Here is a 24,701-nt window from a genome sequence, read left to right on the forward strand (position 1 = left end):
AAAGAGGTTTGTTCACTGGATAACACATACATGGATAAATTAAAATGGAAACTACGTATCGTGATAGTTTTTTTTCTCACTCAAGGTTTCGTGGGTATCGGAAAGTTTCGGGAAAAAATTCTTATTCGCAATAAAAGAAATAATGTCTCAATAAACTGTTTTCGAATTTACAAAAAGAACTGCTATGTAAAAACTTCTTCTGCAATTTGACACTTTTGTGAATGAAAATACGGACTTAATGAGTGATTAAATAAACTAAGCTAAAAGCAGAATATAGCTAAATGTTATGTATTTCTTTTCACGAACGTAAAATTTCAAATTTGGTTTTTGTTTAGGAAGAGAGCGTGCGCATTGTAGTTGTAGTTTTGAATCTATTAAGTTTTCATTCAGAATTACACTTGAAAACCATATGGTTTCTTTTCAATCATATAAAAATGCAAAAATTTTGAACAAACTTTAATTAGCATATTTTAGGGTTTAAAAGATTGAAGGGAAAGGTGCGTGAATCGATTGTGCGTTTGGTCGCTACGACAATCCAGACACATTTTCTTGAGTTGAACGCTGGATAAATGACTGTGAATTGTCAACAATTCTCCATTTGAGGTGTAAATGACGTCATAGCCGCCATGTTGGAAAAATTTGCCAAAATATTTTTCAATTAATCCAATTAATTCTAAAGGCTTGAGTAATTAGAAAAAGTTTCAAAACATCACTCGTTGCTATTGTACTCGAGATGGTATAATTTCCTATACTTTTACAAAATCCTGAATGCATTTTTCTAAAGGTCATCCTTCGTTTGCACGTTACGTCATCGCGGCCATGATTGGTACCATTTAACAAAAGATTTCTCATTAGCATCCATTGTTAACGGTACCACAATGGCCGCCATTTTTTTTTTTTTTGTCTTTTAACTCTCTTGGGAATGTTTGCAACCCATCAATTGCGTACTTCCGTAATATAACACTATATCCCAGGTTTTGAATTCAAATATTAACATCGAATAATAGACGTTTTGGTCTTTCATTATTATTATCAACTCGCATTCGCGCCGATGCAGGTGAATATATGAATGGCTTGGAAACGTATAGCTTAATTTGTTCTTATTATACTTGAAACAAAGGGTCTAAATTATTAGAAAATGTTAATTTAGATTTCTCTCGTGATTGAATTTTAACATTTTTTTCGAGCAAGTCTGGAGAAGCTAAGTCATTTAATTAAGGACGTTCAAGGGCATTGTTCGAGCGCGCATCCTTTCTACGCATGAATTTAGTGAGCCCGCGCTCATCGGGATGACGTCATTCCAATGTCTTCTTCTAGTACGATGTTCTTTCATAGTGCATATTTTTTTAACAATCTGATAATGGGATCTTTTGCGAACGTTTTTATGTATATATAGCAAAATGTTCCAATTTTTACTTAGACATCATTTAATTAGCCTAGCCTAATCATTTATGATCTTTATTTCGTTATATTGCTATGATTTCGTGGCTCGGGATGGGTGTCGTATGTTAGTAGAGTTGTTTGTTGGTTCTCTCCTGTGCTTTGAGGGATTTTCTCCGGGACTTCGGTTTCTTTTTGTTGTTTTTTTTTTTACGCAAGAAAATCAACTTCTAATTTCAATCGCAATTCAGTGGATGAAGAACTACTTTGTAAAAATGCCACTGGTGATTCCTAATTGTTATTAATTTTTTTTTTTTTTTAAAGGAAGAATCGTTTAATTTAACAAAGGAAATAAAAATAACGATCAACTTATTGAATTTGTGGAATGGGATTCGTTTTTTCTTTTCCTTTTTCTTTTAAGATTTTTCTCCGCAAAACAGAAAAAATATAGAATTAATACAGTTCTCTTTTAAATCTTACGTTTAATGCTATACATGCTTTGAAACACATGGTGAAGGTGATCCGTAGGTTAAATAAGTTAATTGAATGTGATCATTTTCCTGCAATATATCTAATTGTTCTTTTTAGTTTTGTACTAGTTTACATTACATTATACGAGTTTATCAAAGTAGGACGGCGATTAAATTTAACCTTAAAAAAAGGTTTTTGAAACTGAGGACTCACGTTCAAAGGCAAGTTTGACTAAGGGATGCAAAAGAAGTCGGTCAAAAACGCTAATTTTCGTCGACGGCCATTTTATAGTACCACAAAACAACTCTTAATATATGTTTGTATTAATGCTATACGGATACTAAAAATGTCAAAATATTAACCCGTAGGTTTATTTAATCGTCGTCCCACTATTAATATGTCGGTTAAATATGATAATATTTTAAAATATACAATGTTAATTATAGTTTAGCATCTGCATGGCTGTTTGTATGCACAGATTTTTGCTTATACATTTTGTTTCTAGCTTATTAAACTTTCTCCTCAGCTTGATTACTTTTAAACGTTCTCTAGCACGCTAGTTTTAGCATCCTTAACAATTATATCTTCAAAGAGGCATAGTTTCTGTTATTGTACAAAGTTCTTTTGCCTTTATATCGTCAAATTATCTTTAAGCGCCGTCTGTTCTAGAAGCCTTGGCAGCCTCGTGTACTTGGTGATGTCCACTCTCAGCCGCGGTAACCTGGATTTCATTCTGGGGTTCAACTCTATTATCACTGCAGCACGAAAGCCTTTTGAAGATGGTCTTAATGGCTTTGCGAAAGTTTTGCAAGCGAATTGCGTACAGAAAAGGATTGACCAGTGAGTTGAAAACAACGAAAATGAACTGAAAATCCCGAAACCAGTGAATAAGCTCGCAACTACAAACAGTGCAGAGATTCATCAAGTAGATCATGACAGTTGTTGGTAGGTAGCTGAACAAAAATGCAAGCACCATTAACATGTATGTTCGCGTTAGTTTATTTTCAGCGTTTTGAGCTCGTGCATGCGCTTTTGCAGCCTCACTAGCACCTGCCACCAGCTGAGCGGAATTCTCTGTTGAGGTTTTTAGCGTGCGAAAAATTCGCACATAGGCAAAGATTACAATAAACACTGCGCAAAAGAGCGCAATATTGCCAAAAATGAATGCGTAGGTCACAAAATCCATGAAAAAAAAGATGGATGTAAAACATATCGACAGAACCCAAATCGCTACCGAAGCAAAACCGACCCTCAAAAGGCTTACGTTTACTCTATACCACATCGGTAAGGTAATGGCTAAATACCTATCTACTGTCAGAACAGCAAGGCTTAGAAGGGACGCAGTGCAGCACAAAAAATAGGCTGTTTGGCTCAACCAGGTCATGGGGATGCTCATCTTCCGAGCTTCACGGTAGTGGATCATCACTGACAACGGCTCAGCTATTCCTCCTACGATAAGATCCGTTACAGCAAGGTTTAGGATCAGAAGGGTAAACGGCTTTCTGAATTCCTTGTGGGGATCTAACAGTACCACCAAGACGACGATGAGGTTTCCTGGAATGGTTATCAGCATAAAGATCAAAGAAACCGACATGTTTGTGTACGAAACGGCCGTTCGGTGCCCATGTCTTAGAACACTGGTTTTGCCCAAACATATCTAGGAATAAAAAAAGGCAAATATTTGTTTAAGCATTTATTAAAGTTATATATCATTCGATGTTATTGAACCACTCCATGAGTGCTAAATTGTCTCTTAGTTCGTTTTCGCAGACCCAAAAACGAAGTATTTAACATTTCCCTTAAGAAATTAAAAGAATTCTGTCTTCATTTTATCGAATTTAGCGCATTCGCTTGAGATTCCATCGCTTTAGTATCTCGCAAAAGATATACGTTTGAAAAGGTCTCTTTCTTATTTATGCTATGTTCTCCTTCACAGACTGTAAATGACCACCTCAAGTTTTTTGGCGTTTCTCCCTAAAAGTTATTACGAGTTTTCCAATTGTTCCTCCCTCCGAAAAACCTTACAAACTAAATTCCGATTCAATCTTTACGGTTGTTTCAGGGTTGGATCAAATCTAAAGGATTTTGATGAAAGATCATAAATCAAAAAGATTGATCGAAAAAAATGAAAAACTTTGATTTTCAAATCTTACCGGTGATGTTCTTCAAAGCCGTAAGCCTTCGGACCTTACGATTTAAGCTGTGGAGATTTCTTATAATCAGATTTTTGGTCACAAACACCATATATATATTGAAACAGCCCCGGCTCGTGTTTATGAACAGGTCTCATAGCAACTTGGTCTAGTACAATGGCATATAAATTGCAGTAGAATTTTGTTCAGTAATGTGTAGGAAATTGCTAGGCTTCCGATTTTTTCACTGTTAATTTGGATGTTTTGTTCAGTAAGGAAATGGCCATGAAATGGTTTCTTTGCTTTGTTTTTCTTTAATAAGGTTTTGCTTTTCAACCTGAATGGGACAGAAAAGCGGATATTTGGTGTACAGCGTTTTTTCTTACCAAAACAATATATTTTCTATTCTCGGAAAATTGTACTCCAGAGAGAGAGAAAGAGAGAGATCCACGGATCCATTCGCCCACCCACCCACCTTCAAATCATTATTGCTGATACCCTGAAACAGCCTCTGAGCTAATCAAAGTCCAGGCAAGTACGGCTAACTTTATCCTTCACATATCCATCCATCCATCCATCCATCCATCCATCCATCCATCCACCCACCCACCCACCCATCCATCCATCCATCCATCCATCCATCCATCCATCCATCCAACCACCATCCATCCATCCATCCATCCATCCATCTATCCACTCACCCACCCACCCATCCATCTATCCATCCATCCATCCATCCACCCACCCACCCACCCATCCATCCATCCATCCATCCATCCATCCATCCCATCCATCCATCCACCCATCCATCCATCCATCCATCCATCCATCCATCCATCCATCCATCCATCCATCCATCATTTGCTACTTTACCCATTCAACGAATATCCAAATGCAGAATTCACGCTTTTAATAGCAGTCTTCACCTGTATTTTTCACTAAAACAAAACATTTGAAACAATTAAAAAGGAATCGAAGATGAAGGAAGCGAAAGATATGATTCAAGACTCCGTACTTAGAACCTATATAAGCACTGTACAAAGTTAAAGATAGTTTAACATTAAACATCTTTATCCTGGCTTTTTTAGCAAATATACTGAGCCATGGCGAGTTGCATGATCAGTGATAATAGTCAAATGCATACAACAATACATCAAACCATTAGGCAATTCAGACAATAGCGAACCAATGACTGTTGTAGAAATTAATATATTGCCCCACGAACGACTACACAGCAATTATTTTGAAGCTAGAGTACTCTGACAAGCATTATGAGGCAATCTTCTTATTTTTTTTACAGTACAGTAAATAATGAAGACATATTATAATCAATTTTCAGTGATGAGAGTCTTAATTTCAGGGATATTCTAGATCCTAGTTAATTTGTTGGGCTTGTGAAACATAGCAACAGTAACTAGGGGGAGTGAGTCGGAAGTAATTCTATAAAACACTTATTTGGACGACGGAAATGATTTCGAACTGAGATTTTGTTTTATACTTATTTCGTTTTTAAAAACATTTCTGAATTAACGTTTATTGTACGTTCTGAATAATTTGAATAGGTTAAAATGGATAATGGAAAACCAAAAGCAAAGGAACAGAATCATAGCTTCTTTTGTGTTACATCATAATTGAAAACGTAGGTCGTATTATAGCCAAAAATGTAATAGTAATAATGACTATAGTGATCGCCTGCACATGCGCACGGCTCGTAACGACGTATCTTAACTAATCAAATGGGTCTTAAACTGAATCTTGAATGCGATGCTAACATAAAATAATACAATATAAAAGAAACAAATTCAATCGAGAAAAAGTCTCATTTCTTTGGTGTTTCCATGTCGGCATCGCATACAAGATAATTTTGAGAAGACGAAGCCCGTTAACAACAAAACTATTTTGACCAACTGTTGACGTCATATCGTAGTAAATGAGAGAACAGAACAAAATACCATCGGAAATTTGTTTTTTACTACAAAAACACGGAAAAAGTTTAAAAGAGTTATGGTTTCGCGCTCGCGTTGGATCGTCATTTGTTGGTATTATCTCTCTTTAGTAGCAATACACAGGTGATTATTGAAAATCTCGCGCGCTGCGGGTCGAGAAACTCACACGATAATCACCTCCAGCGATAATCCAAAATGGCGGCCAGCCGCTTTGTTGCTGTTACTGGTAAAATGTGTTTTATCTTCTTTTTCTTCCTTTTTATTATTTTTTTATTTATTTATATTTATATATATATATATATATATATACATATATATATATATATATTTTTTTTTTCTTTTTTTTTTTTTTTTTTAAAGAATCACCTCTGTATTTAAGACAATTATTTGCCTCAGCCTCAGTGAATACGGTTCCCGACTAAAATTTACCACCTTTTGTGGAAAAATCCCCCCCCCGATTAATCGATTTTTTTAAAAATAGATAGAGCCATTTATATACCAATTTTGTATCAATTGTTATAACCCAACGATAAAATTCCCAGCACTGACATTTAATTATTGGTTCAAATGAGTCACGTACAGCACGAATATCAGACGATCGACCGGAAATATTAACTTTCACGACATAGCAAAAAATGCTTTTTTTAACCTAGTTATGCTTTACTTTCTGACAATGATGAACACTCGCACTTCTTATGATTCGATTATCGTGCTATTTAGAAATGTTAAAATGTTTGGAACATTAAAATACGAAAAACTGTCAGGGGAAAATATTAAGCTATTTTACTGGTCCAACAGATTGCAAGATAGGTTAAAGATAACTGTTTTTTTCGGCGACTTTATTCAATAAATTATCTGGCTTATTTGCTATTTTTTAAGGCCAGGTCTACTAAAAGCGTTTCAGGAGGTTGATGATTGTGCGGTAGGCGATTCAATCTTTTTTTTTTTTTTTTTTTTCATATACCGGGCTTACAAAAACCTGTATACGGGAATTTGCAAAAATGTTCAAAAACAAGTTAAACAGATTAATATGGGATTGGATATTATAGATTTGTCGTTTTTAAAAAAGTTTTTTAATTTCTTACCAAATTTTTAAAAGCGTTTCAGGAAGTTGGTGGTTGTGCGGCTGGCGATTTCAATCATTTTTGTTCATATACCGGGCTTACAAAAACCTGTTATACGGGAATTTTCCTACACAAAAATGTTCAAAAATCAGTTAAACACATTAATATGGGATTGGATATTATAGACTTTTCGTTTTTTAAAAAGATTTTTAATTTTTTAACATTATTTTTTAAGCGTTTCAGAAGGTTTGTGGGTAGTGCGGCATGCAGGCGATTTCAATCATGTTTTTCCATTTACCGGGCTTACAAAAACCTGTTATACGTTAATTTCCCTACACAAAAATGTTCAAAAACAAGTTAAACACATTAATATGGGATTGGATATTATAGATTTGTTGTCTTTGATAAAAGATTTTTCGTTTTTTAAAATTATTTTCAAAGCGTTTTAGGAGGTTTGAGGTTGTGCGGCAGGCGATTTCAATCTTTTTTATTTTTTTTTTCATGCACCGGCTTTACAAAAACCTGTTATACGGAAATTCTTCTACATAAAAGTGTCCAAAAAATGTTCAACACATTAATGTGGGATTGGATATTATAGATTTGTCGTTTTTTAAAATGATTTTTAATTTTTTAACATTATTTTTTAAAGTCTTCCAGCAGATTTGTGGTAGTGCGGCAGGTGATTTCAATCTTTTTTTTTTTTTTTTTCATTTACCGGGCTTACAAAAACCTGTTATACGGGAATTTTCCTAGACATAAATGTTCAAAAACAAGTTAAACAGATTAATATGGCATTGGATATTATAGATTTGTTATTTTTTAAATAGATTTTTAATTTTTTTAACATTATTTTTTAAAGCGTTTCAAGAGGTTGGAGAATTTGCGGTTGGCGATTTCAATCATTTTTGTTTATATACCGGGCTTACAAAAACCTGTTATACGAGAATTCTCCCACACAAAAATGTTCAAAAACAACTTAAAAAGATTAATATGGGATTGGATATTATAGATTGGTCGTTTTTTAAAAAGATTTTTAATTTTTTAACATTATTTTTTAAGCGTTTCAGAAGGTTTGTGGTAGTGCGGCATGCAGGCGATTTCAATCGTTTTTTGTTTTTTTTTTTTGTTTTTGTTTTTTTGGTTTTTTTTTTTTGCTTTTTTTCGTATACCGTGCTTACAAAAACCTGTTATACGGGAATTTTGATAAACTGAAATGTTCAAAAACAAGTTAAACAGATTAATATGGGATTGGATATTATAGATTTGACGTTTTTCAAAAGATTCTAATTTTTTAAAATTTTGTTCTTTTAAAGCGTTTCCGGAGGTTTGTGATTGCGCGGGAAGATTAAGCTGCTTTTTAAAATATATGAATTCACAACAAGATAACATTATACAATGCCATGTTCAACTTGTAGAGATCTAGAAAATTGACATTAAAAGCTTACTTCAAAAGACTTAAAGCCAGTTTAGAGCCAGTTATTTGAGATTTATCTGTAGGCATGTGCCGCACAATAGGACGCAGGGTCCCCTTCGAGGTACAAATATTGCACCAATTTCCAACCCCGTAAAATCCCCATACCCATCCCACAATCAACCCGATAAGAAATCATTAGTAAAGGCCAGACACTGAGGATGGTCACTGCCAGGGTTTCTTTACGTCCTCAGTGGTTCTTTTACGTCACTCCGTTGCACGTTGTTGTAGTGTGGAGAGACGGGACCGCCATTTTTTTAAATCATCCGAGCAACTTCTACGCGCTGATCGAGAGACAACAGTCGCAATAGGGAAATAGCGCAATACACTGCCGCCAATCAGAGAATATAAAGGTACCGACCTTTTTTTCCTTTCTTTTTTTTTCTTTTTTTTTTTTTTCTTTTTTTTTTGTTTGTTTTTTGTTTTGATTGACTCAAGTGTATTGCTCAATTTCCCTGTTGCCACTGTGGTCTCTTATCAGACAGACAGTTATAGAAAGAAAGAAACTAAGGTAGGGTACATTGATTTGCAAGATGTAATCCAACCACCAACCAGTGAATCAATTTTTACTCATGTAATATCTATTTGGTTTATACATTCATAGCTTTAACCAAGGCCTTAACACCCTCAAAGGTCTCAATCCCTGTGGGGATGATTTGATTCTCTGGGAGCAAGAAGCCATAGCGACCAGTATCACGGAGCTCAACAGAGAACGAATACTGGACTCCAAGAACACCATAGACCCAGTCTTCAGAACCCCCAGCAGCGGCATCTGATAGAAATAAGAATCAATAAGCTCGACGTTCTTGCAAGGTACAGCAAACCTCAGGCGTCATAACGAGGTTTATCACGTGCCATGCAGCCTTGTTGGCTACAAAAGTTGACGTACAAAAGACCCTGAATTTGGCACAGGAGATATAGCTTTTCTGGTTCTAAGCCAAAGGTAAAAAAAATTGCCCTAAAAGAATGACTCAATATTCTTAGAAATCGTGTCTTTTTAGATTTTTGAATTTGTTTCCTATTTTGGCGGGAAAATGACGTCATCAACGTGTTATGAACAATTGAACTTTACACTATGAACAATTTGGTGAGTGAATTTGAACGATCTTGATGCAAAGCCCAAAACTATAATCCTTATAAAATTGTATGCTTTGGTTCAAAGTTAATTTATAAATATTTAAACATCCACCATTTTGTTTCTAAAAATAGTAACAAAATGGCTGAATAACAAATATTTAAAAGTTCATTGATTACACTAATAACCGGAAACACTTGAACAAAATTTAAGAAGAAAACCTTTTGCCAATCAGGCAATTACGAAATCAGTGTCGTTTTGGCCCCAACTCTTCTTATTTTTATGCTGTCATGGCTAGATGCCAAATAGCGCCCTCAGCCAATTACATTCTCTCATTCCCTGATAAGTATGTTTTTTCTTAGATATCTGGGTCTTCATCGTTTGTTTTTGGCATGGTTTAAGTTTGACTTACTTCGGTTTTTGATCTGCGAACTCAGACATTTCAACGCCTTGTTGTGAAAATGTTTTGTTTTTGCTTTGTTTGTTTTGTTTGTTTTGTTGTTGTTGTTGTTTTTTGTTTGTTTGTTGTTGTTTTTTAACTGCCGTCAGTTAAGAACATAAAAAGTGATTGACATCAGCGAAAGCCAAATTTCAGCGTGTGCAGCTCGTAACTACCGAATTCCCAGAATATCTGGCGAAAGCCTCAGGAAGTTTGATTCCTTTGTTTTCGCTCTATGTCGTGATTGTTTAGCTTTCTTTAAGTGGTACGAGTTAGTCTGTCCGCTAAGTAAAACACTTACAGAGTAACGCTGCTGATGAACCATGGCGGTACGATGTGTAATACCCTGCATTACGGATGGCTTTTGATGCTATTCCAGCTACTCGAAACTAAAAACAATAATATCAATTATTGGATTTACTAATTCATAAACAAGAAAATACTTTTCGTCTTGAGAATGCAGTTATGATGACTCCGAACAAGAGAATATTCTCTTGCTCTAAAACATCGAACTTTACTAGTTTCAATTAAAAAAATGGAATCGAAATGGCACTTAGTTATAATTTATTCATATGGCATCTTTCAGGATGAAATATTTTTAGGCCAGGTCCATTACAATACTTCGGTTACTTTTCTCGATCTCAAGTGTATTTTTGAAATATCAGACGTTTTAACGTCTTAAGAGCATATATACCCTTAGATGGGCTCAACCCAGTTACTATGGCTGTTGCTAGCCATAAGATCACTTAAATATTTTGATACTAATAAAAATTATTTCAACTCCAAAACCATCCCAGATTCTATTAAATGCTAGATTCTCTTTTCTTTTGTTTCCTTGGGTTCTGTGTATCTTCGGGGAATCTAGGATATTCTATGAGAAGGACCACTCCCCATTATCCTCAACAACCTACCCATCCTTGCCCTTTCCCTTAAAAGGTGTCAATGAAACGACCAGCACTATACCTACCTGTTCATAATGATGTCGTGTGTTCCTAGATGTATAGCCCCATGGAATAAACCACATCTGACTGTAAGCATGCATGTCGATGAAACCTTTAAGTCTGCTTCCAAGACCTCGAAGGTAGTTGGCCACATTCCTGGTTTCAATTTCAGAGAATGGCTGAGAACCTCGATACGTACTGTCACACGGGCGAGGACTTGCTCCCGAACCTACGGTTGTATACGTAGAGTTTATTTTTATTACTGCATTTCAAAATACTAAATGGTGTCATTATTTCAGATTCTCACTTTCGATAATTTGGTTGAATGGTTTCAAGGACAATGTGGCCGAATCAAGGCTCCGTGGTAGGGGCGAAGCGAGGTTTTCCGTTTTCGCGCCAAAACACACGCGTACGCGTTACATATTTAAAGTTTCCCGCCATAAACCACAGCTTCGTAAAACTTTTCGGGGGACGGTCCATCCCCTGCATTTCCGAATTCTACGAACATGCTCGCTCAGATTCGGCCATCAGCACACAATTTTTTTTTTTTCGAAAATCTTAAATGAGTCGAAAATATTTGAGTCATTTTAGATTTTCTAAAAAAAAACATGCTTTGGCGGCCAACGCTGAGCCATCGTGTTCGTAGACTAATTTGCATAAACTCTAAATGATTGACGGCTCTTAAAAGACCAAAATCCAAACAGGGTTTTGAAACGGCTGGTCGCGATACAAGGATTGTTGCTGTAAACGTCATTGTTTTCCTGAGGCCAAGATTTCAATCTTTTGTGTAACAAACGGCTATTTTAGGCCAACTCTTACCACCCCATTTGTGTCCCCAGTTTCTGTTCAAATCGGTTCCAATGCATCCTCCACTTGGCCTTCGGTTCTTTCTCCACATACGGTATTGACGAGATTTCTAAATAGGATTACGGAAAAGACTGTTACCGCAAAGTCCTCGTTACAGTTAAGACAGATTACTCACGAAGGTAATCGACTTTCATGGCCCTGGATTACTAAACCGCAATGCTATTGTTTTTCTTTCTTTCTTTCTTTCTTTCTTTCTTTCTCTCTTTCTTTCTTTTTTTCTTTCTTTTTTTCTTTCTTTCTTCTATAATATATTTGGTAAAGGCTTAGCGAGATCACAATGGTGTCTCTCCGTGTACTCACTCCTTTCCAAGTGTACGCGTATCCATCCACGTTAAGTACGGGTAATACAATAAAGTCCATCTTGTCAAGAAGGGCCGTTACACTGCGGTCTCGACCATATTTGTTCACCATCTATTAATAGAAAGTAATCGGATCATTCAACAACTCCTCTTTATGAAATAACTGTTATAAATGTCGCGTTCTGATTGGTTGATAGCGCATGCTTTATCAGAGCACACAGCACGCGCGCGCACTTTTAGTAGCGTCGTTCCTATCTAAAATAACGGTTGTTGAAATTTGTATTTTATAAAAGAAATTAAAAAACTGCTTGCTGTGCTGTGTGGAGTTATAAAGCACTTGGAGATTGATAGAACACTCGAGAAGTGTCGAGAAGCGCGACAAAGTTAACCAATCCCAATGCTCACTAAACAAAAAGCATTCAAATTTAAGCCAATCAGGATCAAGCAACGAAGCCAAGATCTGTTTATATCTGGCGAGGAAAATTGAAACTGATCCTTCGGATTGGTTCCAGTTCACTCTACATCGTGATTGGTTATTTAGTATTTTTATATATTTGGCAAAAATAATTCAACAACAGCCATCCATTGGTTCTAGCACTCACGCTTCCTCTCACTCTGCGTCGTGTGAGCTGGTAGAAATAGACACTTTTCGAGTTCCAAATAACCGCTGTGTTTCTTGATTACAGACTCATTTACTCAGGCTTAGCCTCGAATCAGTGTCTAATTACTCGCAAATACCAACGGTAAAGTAAAGAACAATACAAACACTCTGAAACTTGACGGATCCTTGACTGGAACACGTGAATATTCTTCACAAAATCTAGGTTAAGCCCAAGTAAATGAGTCTGTAATCAAGAAACACAGCGGTAATTTGGAACTCGAAAAGGGTCTATTGATCCAATCTTGTTACATACCTGTTCAATGCTGTACATACAGGTTGCAGGGGAGATCCACTCTCTCGCGTGTATACCACATTCCCAAAAGAAGACAGGTTTGTTCCATCTTTTTGCTCCTTTAATCTAAAGATGCGAACGTCATATCAAAGCTTTGCCTTTATTACTTTAAGACTACGAGAGTACCGTCAAGTAAAAGCTGATTTTAGTGACGTCAATAGTCCCCTTCACTGTTCCCTGCGCCATCTTGACAGGTAGCCGTGCCTTTGCGTCGAAGTGAGACGAACGGTGAGCATTGCAATGATAGAGACCTTTTTTAACACCTTGGACAATTATTCATATGTCTCTATCATTGCTAGCTCACCGTTCGTCTCGCTACAATGCAAAGGCACGGCTACCTTTCAAGATGGCGCAGGGAACTGTGAAGGGGACTATTAAAAACGTTAAGCTCCTTTTCGAATTCTCTAATTTCCTAAGAAGCATTATTATTCATGGTGAAAAAATCCTCTAAATAACGAAGGGTAAAAGACATTTAAAGATTTGCATGATAACATGACAGCTTTTTGTTAACTACTTTTGATAAATACTTTGTCAAAACCAAGTCTTTTGAGCAACAATTCTGAGCTAATGTCATAGCCAGGGCAAGTACCAACACTGGCTGCGCGATTTTGTACTTTTTTTTATCGGCAATAATCAACAGCGCCATCTAGAAATAGCTCGAGAGCCATGCATAACTCATTATTTATCTACTAACAGAAAAATTTTGAACATTCAATTGGCGGCAAAGAGCAGGGAGACGTATTTTCCAAATTATTTTCAGTTTATATTATCTTACCTCGATAGCCTTCATTGATTTTCTCTCGTAGGAATTTCCGAGACTAAAGACACGTGTTATCGATGGTCTTGTGTTGGCAATTTGTTGAAGCTTGTTATGGATCTAAAAAACGACGGTTCACAACATGGTTCATTAAAAAAAATGGTCACACACTTGTGGTTACACTAATCCACTTTATTCCGATAACTAAAACGTTCGTGGCATACTAGCCCGTCTCTTCTTACGAGGCGCTCTAACAACACAACATTAGCATACGTTATCTCAGCATACATTATAAAGCCCGCGAAAATTACAAAGGAGACAAGACAAAACTTTTGGGATATTTTTAAAAAACATGGAGGGAAAGACTAAAGGCCGACGTACAGACAAACAAAAATACAAGCAGACCAAGAAACAGGCAAACAGACCAACAGACCAGCAGACCAGCAGACCAGCAGACCAGCAGACCAGCAGACCAGCAGACCAGCAGACCAGCAGACCAGCAGACCAGCAGACCAGCAGACCAGCAGACCAGCAGACCAGCAGACCAGCAGACCAGCAGACCAGCAGACCAGCAGACCAGCAGACCAGCAGACCAGCAGACCAGCAGACCAGCAGACCAGCAGACCAGCAGACCAGCAGACCAGCAGACCAGCAGACCAGCAGACCAGCAGACCAGCAGACCAGCAGACCAGCAGACCAGCAGACCAGCAGACCAGCAGACCAGCAGACCAGCAGACCAGCAGACAGCAGACCGCAGACCAGCAGACCAGCAGACCAGCAGACCAGCAGACCAGCAGACCAGCAGACCAGCAGACCAGCAGACCAGCAGACCAGCAGACCAGCAGAACAGACCAACAGACCAACAGACCAAAAGACAAAGAAATCACGCAATAAACCAACAAAAATAATGACACTATACCTCGTCCAGGTTGTGATATCTGCTGTGGTAAGAAGAAGAACGGGCCTTAGGTATCTGTTGTTCTTTCAGCATTCTATCTACATCATCAATCTGTATGGTGAAGGCCATCTTGTTATCCTTCATCAGGCTAACAAAGGTGCTGTAATCCTGGTCTGGGACTTCCATGTCCACTGGACTCCCGATGCCATTTGGATGCTTCCAAAATTCGATCTAAGACAAAATAAACAAAATTTGTGTTCATCATAAAAGAACAATTCTCAGGAGAATGTCACGTGGTCTGAAATGGGAAATGTAGCTGGTTAGGTTTTGCGGGGTTTGCGGGGGGAGGAAAACCGGAGAATCCGAAGGAATGCTTTCACATCAAAAGAGAGGACTCCAATAAACTCTACTCACAAGTGATGCCGAGTCAGAAATTCGAATTCGAGATCCCCAACGGTGATGTTCCTATCTTACCTTGAGATCTCTGGCGTTCTCGATGTAATCAATTACTTTTTTTTGAGCATCACTTTCAGGGATCACCCGAACGACCTTGATACTGAAAATGGATTAATATACAAGTTTAAGCTTTAATTCCTTTGGTCTTAAATATATAAAAAAGTAAATTAACTTTGTTTATAGTGGATATTACTTAACAGTAATTCAAGTATTATTTCTTTGTTTAACGGTTGCGCATTTAGAACAGAGTTAATAGTGAACTCTGTTTATATTAGAAGAAGCGTGAATATGGATACAACTAAAACAAACAATAGTCCCCTTCACAGTTCTCTGTATTATCTTGAAAGGTAACAGTGCCTTTACATCAGAGCAAGACGAAAGATGAGCTTTCAATGATAGAGACCTTTTTGTAACACCTTGGACAATTATTCACGTGTCTCTATCATTGCAATCTCACCGTTCGTCTCGCTTCGATGCAAAAGTACGGCTACCTTTCAAGATGGCGCAGGGAACTGTGAAAGGGACTATTGAAAAGATTGGGACTATCTATTGAAGAAAGGAAGATCACAAAATATAAATCGGTAAAAATGCATATTTGGCTTCATTTTCGAAACCTTGAAATTGATATTGGAAATGTTTACTTAACATAACAATTCAAATATATTTCCAATAAATATGAATAAAAACGAAAAATGCTTGAACATTTTCACACTTAAAAATATAAAAATACTTAATATTTTACCCAGTTTTCAAAACATTCATAATAATTCGAAACAGTTAAGAAACAAAAATAAATTGGTTTGGAAACATTTCTTAAACATGACAATTATAATATATTATTTAGAACAAAGTATTGATATGAATAACGAACGTAACGTATGTCTTTTAGACTTGAGAAGGTCTGTAAAGACGAAACTAGTTCTCAAAACATAATTGACAAAAAATTTAAAAGGTTTAAAGCTCTTATCATGAAAGACTATCTCTTTCAAGAAGCCATTCAGTTAGAATTCCAATGCAAAGCTAGACTCATACCTTAGGGAATTTTGGAGAAGCAAAGAGAAAAGGTACAAACACAAAACTTGAAAGTTCATGTCGGAGGAGTTGCAAGAAGACAAGCTAACACTGAGATACTCCGTGCTTGGAGAATTGTCAACGACGAATTTTTATCTAGGCATAGGGAGAACATCTGAAAGATGAACGCACAGCATAACAAAGCTGATCTAATACAGACTTGGTTTTCGTTTGTAATATTTATCTAATTCCAAAGGTGTTTATGATTGCTTTAGTCCTATAGGCCAGCTTCGATACGACGTTGAGAGGAATTTACTCAGAATGGAATGTTGCTGTCAATTCAGGGACTATTTGAATTTCTTTCTTTTCTTTTTTTTTCTTTTTTTAATATCGCCTATGCAGCGTTTTCGATTCGTTTTCACCCGTCCACGCGTATTCGTTTTCGAAAAGATTCGTTTGAAGACCAATGCTCAAAAGAAAACATTTCTTTCACAAGAATATCTGGGTGACAACGTCGTTCAATAATTAACAATTATTCACCTAAAGGGAAGTGAATATCGGGGAATAATTACCGAGTAAATATTCCCAATATTCACTGAGGCTGAGGCGAATAATTGTTTTAGTATTTTTAACACAAGTGAATATAATAGAAATAAGAGAGGTTTTTTTTTTTTTTTTTTTTTTTTGTTCAAATTCTATTTCTCTCTTCAAGCAGCACAAATCAACAAACGAGCGTGCGCGTGCGCGCGCGCGCGCGCGCGTTATATTCACCTGGGCCCGGTTGTACGAAGCCTGTATATATAGCGCTATCCTACGGATAAATCTTATCCAATGGATAATTTTATTGGATAACAGCATCGACTTATCCACTGGATAAGGATTTATTCGCCGAATAGCGCTATCCAGACTTCGTACAACCGGGCCCAGGGGAATGTAGCAGCATAAGACGTAAAATGTGACCAATGAGTTCACCGGATCTATTATATATATATTCACTTGTGTAAAAATACTAACGAAATGCGGTTATTAGCCTTTTAAGTTCCTCTGTCGAACTTTGAAATATTCTAAGGCTTTTTGAGCCGTTCAATTTTTACATGTATTATTTACCCCCACTTTTTATGCTGCAGCTAACCCAAATTCAGCACTATTGATTCCACATAAGTTAAAAAAACGATTGGTGAAATATTTTTTGATTTGATATAATGACTAGTTTGGAAGAAGTTGGATAGTTAGTGGCTGATACAACAATAGCTTATGAGTAACCGAACCATGAATAAAATAATGCGCTTTTTTTCCTCTTTTACTCCGACGAAGTTAAGGACTAGCGTCCGAAACGTCAGTAAGTTTTTTCATCTTTTCACGTTGCATAATTTACCCTTTTATTATTACTGTTTCATTAGGAACACCGACGAAGCTCACACTAGTTTTTAGCTAGTTATCTCTTGATTCTCTTCGCTTATTTTAAATATTATATAAAGTCTTTTTCTCTGTAACTTGAGCGTTGCGACACATGTTGCAAGATCGAACGATGTTCACACGGTGCAACGATAACTCAATCGTTGCCAAAAATCACAAAAAATCATACTTTTTGCAACGATTACTACAACTTGTTTTGCAACTTTTTTTCAAAAACTCCAGTTTCGAGTTCTCTTTGCTCAAACTTAGTCTCGGTTGTGCGTTAAAATCTTCAGCTATTCAACCAAAACCCGTGGCATTTTAATCAACTCGTATTGTTCCGTAGTACGTAAATTTCTTACTCTACAAAGAAAAGACAAGAACTCGTTTGTACACAATCGAGGCTATCTAAGACTGAGCAACTCGAAATGGGGGTATTGCGCGTTAGGTTACACGCTGCAATGCTCCATGCAACTTATCGAGACAAATTGCAGAGAAAATTGCTCCTTGTAACTATTAAGCTATTTAAAGACTATTATATTTGAAACGTTGAATATAAGGTGCACTGTATAGTCTTATGTAAACGCGTGAATCGAAGGATATGGTTCATTTTTGAATATAAAAAAATATATCATTCTATTACTATCAGAAGACATGGTTCATGGTTCTGATCAAAACCATCAATGTTATTCAATTCATTTTACGAACAAAAACATAAAATAATAATAAATGTTATCTGTTAAATGTTAAATATTGAATATCTTATAAATAATTTATAATTTAAAAAGTTTGCGAATGGCCTTATGGTAATGAACGGAGATTGGAGTTAAGACATTCACTAATATGATAGATAAAGTCCTTTATTGTGAAGCAACCACCTTTAGAAGGGAAATGTAACAGAGCGTGCACTCATTCAAATTGAAAGTTCTAATTTTATACAAAAAATCTTCTGAGTTTGACAGCAATGCCGCGCTGTTTTTGATAGCGCCTTTTTTTCACACACTAGAGAAAGCAACCAAAGTATTTCGAAAAGCGCTGTATATTTTTCGATTATCAGTTTTATATTTTCTACATTTAACTTGCGATCGCGATGATGGATAAACAACTTTCGAGCCAAGTTCCATCCAGTATCTGCAATGAGCAACATATTATGTTTCAAGTCATTGGAGCCAAAAGATTCCGCTTTTGGATAATGAATTTATTATTATTATAATTATACAGCTTCAACATTAACAGCATGGAGTCCTGTTACATATACTTATTTTTTTATATATTCCCTTGGTGTGTTTTCGTTGGCTGTTTTTTTTTTCTCAGAAAGTTGAGCAAATCGAACGACGGCCATTTTGAATTTTCGTTACGAATATTATATGAGCTGATAGCCTAGTAATAAGAGCTGAAAATCAGTTATCCAGTGCATTTTGTCTATATAATAAATATGTATTATTCTCTAAATCACTTGATATATAACATACAATGTTTTTTCCAAATGTTCCACAAAAATGTAAATGGAATTGCTAATTAGATTTGACTTTGTCTTCGCTTACAAGTTTTAGCAAAGTCAATCTAAATAATGTCTTTGGACATCAGTAAAAGTGTATGATTGTACAAAATTATAATTCATATTCACGTGTTTCTATAGACTATACACCGAGGCAGTGTTTACGCGGTATGTTGACCAATACCAAGAGACCATGAAGGACAGCGTCTTGCCAATATACATACCGTTTGAACACGGAACCGTAAAATACGTTCTGTTCACACGAAACCGGATTCAAATTTGACGGCTGGGCGTACGAGTTTCTGTCCGAACAGCAGTCCCAGCATTTCAATAAAACAGAAAAGTGACAAGCGGAGGAATAGAATGTCTTGAATCAATGAAAAGTTAAACTTACCATAAAGGCTGCGTTTACACGTGACGGACACATTTTTAACCGCTCAAAAAGTTTACGTTTAGGGGGACTGAAAAAAATTCGTTCGCCGAGTCGTTCGAATTTGGATCCGGTTCAATGTAAACAGAACGTATTTAACGCAGGTAAACGCAGTCTGAAAGTACTTAACTTGAGAACGAATGTATTACTCTTGACAGTATGAAATATTTTCAAATTAATATTGGTTTATAGATATATTATTACACTTTAATAAAATGGTGATAATGGAATTTTTCAAAAATATATATTGACTTTTGCAGTAAATTCTCGTTATCATGTACTGTTTGTATCAACCATATATCAAAAGCGTCCATTCCGTAAGCATAGTAGTGTTATTCAATTTATATCATGGACGGACCTTTTCATGTCCGGATTGCGCTTGAGTGCCTTAAAAATAAACTTTAAAAGTCCTTTATTGTAAAGCAACCAGCCGATCGATCGAAATGGAAAAATTTAACAGAGCGTGCACTGATTTCAAAGTTTAATTAAAGTTCTGTCAAGAGAGAAAGAAAACGTGACGTATTTTCAAAATGTTTTTTCGAAGGAAATAATTTTAAACATTGATGACAAATTATATATTATGTCCCTTAGCAAAATAGACTTCGTGGTTAATTCTCCAGTTATCAATTCTCCATTAGCTGTGCAAATATCTATATAGGAATTCATTATTGCTACGAGCACGTACAAGCTTAGGAGTTTTATTTCTGGCTCTGTAGCTCCCCTTCTCACATTTTCGCCTCTTGGTCACATCCCTTAGTTTAGCTATCATTTATAATGTTTATTATATATTTACTTTACTTCTATACACTTGTTTCAGTTCTAGCTATATTCATTCCTTAAATTTTTACTCGAATATTTTCCATTTGAATTAATATAAGCCTAGGAATGCCTTTAGTGATCCAATCACAGCTCATTGATTTTATGAGAGATATCATTGATTGGCAACTGCGCCATTAGTGAACTTAGAATGGAACTAAGAATCAGAAGAGCAATAAAACTTTCAAAGGGGGGTTCCGTTTCTTAAACTGTGTATATTTCTCTTTTGTTTAGTCGATGTCTGACAAAAAAATTGGCTCTAATCACCTAATTTACTATCTAGTAACGGAACTTAAAGGTAAATTAAACATTATAACAGCAAATATTTATCATTTCGTGTTCAACATTATCCTTGTGGATACTTTTAAGCAAAATTCATATAAGACATATTTCTATTACCTAAAAGATCAAACCTTCAAGGGGGGTTCCGTGGAACCCTTCGAACCCCCCCTGGATCCGCCACTGGGAAGCATCTGGAAGCATCTAAAATCTAAATTTCTCACGTCATCTTTTCCTCGCTTGCTCTCTGTATTTCATAGGCATAATAAAATAAAATTATTTTAAAGAAAAAGAGGGTATAAAACAGTTGCCCGTTCAGATACACTGATCTAAACACTTGAGATGCTGAGAGACAACACTTGATAAGCCGGAAGCTACTTCAATACGTGTCGTGGTTTTCCACACTTCGTAAGTAGTATCTTAAACGGGAAACTAGTTTATATTTAACTTTAGCATGATAATCGTAGAGCTACCCTTTAGATATGTCATCTTTAAACCGATTTAAAAAAATCATTATTATTTTTAGCCCTGAACGTAACATAGAGCGTTTTCACTCACGTGAGAAGGCAGCCATAAACAATAGAAACTTTCTGCACAGTATTTGCATAAAAATAGAGTTCAATTTTCCGGAGGATAGAAAATGTATTGTTTTGGTACCCCATAATGGACGCTGTGAACATGAAAAATATTGTATAAGAATGTATAAAATGTAAAACTTGTTTTTGTGATTTCAAAACTTACAAATAAGTAGTAAATAAGTTTATTTTCGTTTGGACTTCTATCAGTTTCCCGTTTGCTATATTAAGAAGCCATTCTCCCTCAGGCGAAATTTCTTTATTGACTTCAAAGCAAAAGACCATCCAGCATTTCCGCATTTGTTCGAGCGGAAACCAAGTTCGAAGCTTGCTAGAAAAGTCGTTTTGAATTCCCGAAATTGTCTTGAAACAAAGACTTAGAACTTACAAAAACAATTATTTTTTATTTGCTACAGTCGCAAAGCCAGTGAGACGGTTTGGGACCTCAAGAGCTAGATAGAGGGTCCAGATGCGGGAGTCCTATGAAATTTTAAACACGAAAGCAAAAAGTTTTGGCTTGTGTTTGTTTGGAAGTAAAACGTTGCTCGCGTTATGGTGGAGATCTGAAGCTGAATAACGAAAGATAATCCAGTTAAAACCTGCGAGCCTGAATAGTTAAATTGTAAATACGGAGGGAAAAAGTTGTCGTTTTAGTGAAAGGTCAAAAACTATGTTTATATAAAAATATGTTTTTAAGAATGCTGGTTCGTATTTCTGCTGAAAAGGGTTGGTAAAACGCTAGCAAAGTTCCTCTCGTAAACAAGCCGAGCTAAAGTTGCCAAAAAACGGACTAATCCAATCAAGGTTTAATCCATTGGAACCAGGACTATCAAATTTTGATAGCCTGAAACTCGTGTATTATTCTAGCCATTTAATCAAACACCGCCGTATTAAATGTCTGTGTCTAGTTTATTTTAATGGCTAATGATTGTGAATAGCATAAGAACACTCCCTCCGCAGGCTTCAGTACCTCATTATAATAACAATAATAATAAAAACGAAGCAGTAATGATAAAAGGGTAAATTATAAAACGAAGAATAAGTGTTTTGATCTAGTCGAATGACTTCAAAGTGAAACTTCTCGAGACGTGCTACCGATATCATGGTCCTCGTAAAGCTCGGGCCAAAGATCATATTTTAGCTAATATTGAACGACTGTTTCCATTAAAATTGTTCAAATTTATTTTTTATAAATGCTAACGATATGGATGGCTTTGATACAGAATGTCAGTAATAATTAATATACCACTGGAAATTCAAAATTTGTTATTGAAAACAATAGTACTTTCAATTCTAAAGACGCCGAAACACTGCTGTGCAACGTTGCAGTAACATCGCGGATTGATTACAAATATTTGAGCGCAATGATATTACACCGTGTGTAACAATGGAAGTAGTGAAGAAAAAAACACTCGATCTTAGACTAGCTTTTGTTTCATTCGTGAAGATAATTTTTCTCGCAACTTTTTTTTTTCTTTTTTTGCTTTCTGATTGGTCGAGAGCACTGGTAAATAAGCGAACTTACTAACAAATTACGTCAAGAAATAAGAATCTAGCTCTTATTTGCCACGATATGACTTCAACAGTTGTGAGTACATAAACTGATTTTGACCAACTATTGAAGATAAGAGAACATACCACCCAAAACCATCTGAAATTTTTTAACGGCTATGGTATATTTTAGAAACCTTTTGTTGGCGAACGTATATATATGGTCCTAATATTGTTAAATATACAGTCAATGTCATTAACTTTGTCCACCAAAAAAAGACATTTACACATTTACACATTTAGACTAAAAGAAATATCACGTGTTTCCTCGAAGGTTCTGGCATAAAACAAATGCTGAAATACCATTCTCCATCTTAAATCCTCCCTAAATGGTCAGGGCGTTCTGGATTTTTCGATTCATTAAAGTTCAGGCTGACGCACTCGAGGCAAAGAATACATAATGAAACACGTGATATATCTTTTAGTCTAAATGTCTAAATGTGTAGATGTGTAATTGTGTGAATGTGTAAATGTGTTTTTCGGTGAACAACGTTAATGACATTGACTGTATATCCTTGAATCGATGGATACATTTATCATGATTATTATCGATGGAATTAAGTGACCACTTAATTTGTAGCCTTTTTTGGACAAAAAGTAGCGCTTGCAATTTGAAAACGTTTTAGCTCCATTTCAGAGCGTTTCAATTAATTAGATTCTAATAATAGTTTTCTGAAGAAGACCAAATCGCAAGAATTTTGTCATACAAAAATAGAAAAAACAAAATAAAGAGTCATTTTATTTTTTGGGGTATAAAGCCATCCAGATTGATAAAATAACTGTTACTAAAGAATGTCAGTCTATACCATTAAAACAGTGAAATAATTGCATCTCAAGTTTTCTTAAAGAGTGATTAATTCCTATTTTCTATTTTGTTATTTTTCATTTTCATATGACAGCGTTTTTCCAATTAGGTATATTGGTATATATTCAGCATTGATTTTCTTAAAAGTCAAATTGTCTTTACAAAATTTATTCGATTTTTCGCGCACTTCAAATTAAAAAAAATAACAATGATCCGATCTGAACTCATTAACATAACTTAAAATATTTCAATTTGTTAACAAGTTGTTGTATCCGTTAAAGATGATTTTTTATTTTATGATATCTTTTTTTTTTTTTTTTGTACCAAAATATTTGGTTGTTCGGGCATAGATTATAGCAGTAATATTCAATCGATGACACTTGAGATATATTGTTCCTGGTTGCTTTCATGCGAAAAGACCGCATTTTCCGTAAAAACCCCTTGTAGCACGTCGGAATGACGCTCAATTTTAATGACAAAACAATAGGTTTCCAAATCTAAGAGTATTGATTTTTTTTGTTACCCAAATTGAGCTAGTTTTACGCCACATGCCATGCTTTTGTTTGATTTGACTATTTTTTAAATTTTTAAGAATTTACAATAGAAATTAGAAATTAAAACTACAACACGGAAACCAGAAGCTCATAGGTGGTTCGATGCCGCTGAAGTTCATTTTTTTTGTGAACTAATTTCTTCACCGTAAATCACGTTCTCTTGCTTTATTAAAAACTCTCAGGAAAAAAATACAGATATTCCAAAAATTTCATTGAGAGACTGAGTAAATATACTTTGAAAGTCAGGAATTAATTCAGGGAAAAGTCTGAAAGAAGCGGCCATCTTGAATCAATTTTAAAATTCCAAATATGGTATCAAAACTCCTAATTTGCAAATCTAAATATTTTGTTACACGTTTCAAATCTCTTATGAGTTTCTGCTAAAACTAAATTGCCGATCTTTATCACCTTATATAAGGAAAACTGGTTATTAAGATAGGAAGAGTACATCACAATTATTGTTACTTTTGTTCGTCAACAACACGAAGTTAGTCGTGGTTGGTTGACTGATCGAGTGCCTGGAATGCACTTAACATTGGCCTTTCCTTCTTAAAAGCATTTAAGTCCTTAAAAATAACTGAACTATAAAACTAATTTTAGGCTTTTTAAAATCAACTGCATAATTTCATGGGAGAATG

General features: G+C 35.6%; 1 protein-coding gene and 1 pseudogene across 1 annotated transcript; both read right to left on the reverse strand.

Moving 5' to 3' along the window:
- Nucleotides 1-2,500: 2,500 nt before the first annotated feature.
- LOC116307324 (adenosine receptor A1-like) lies at nt 2,501-3,506 on the reverse strand (annotated as a pseudogene).
- Nucleotides 3,507-9,011: 5,505 nt separating this feature from the next.
- On the reverse strand, nt 9,012-16,331 carry LOC116307328 (carboxypeptidase B). Its single transcript, XM_031717514.2, has 10 exons — nt 16,182-16,331; nt 15,168-15,249; nt 14,715-14,924; nt 13,814-13,915; nt 13,000-13,104; nt 12,087-12,197; nt 11,739-11,835; nt 10,946-11,148; nt 10,280-10,367; nt 9,012-9,236 (listed from the first exon to the last, which is right to left on the reverse strand). Exons 1-10 carry the CDS (start codon nt 16,238-16,240, stop codon nt 9,055-9,057), a joined length of 1,239 nt encoding a protein of 412 aa, XP_031573374.2. The 5' UTR covers nt 16,241-16,331; the 3' UTR covers nt 9,012-9,054.
- Between the last annotated feature and the right edge of the window lie 8,370 nt (nt 16,332-24,701).

This window comes from Actinia tenebrosa, unplaced genomic scaffold, assembly GCF_029948245.1.
Source record: "Actinia tenebrosa isolate PJP-AT-01 unplaced genomic scaffold, QUT_ActTen_1.0 PGA_scaffold3__52_contigs__length_22856419, whole genome shotgun sequence".
Classification (NCBI taxonomy): Eukaryota; Metazoa; Cnidaria; class Anthozoa; order Actiniaria; family Actiniidae; genus Actinia; species Actinia tenebrosa.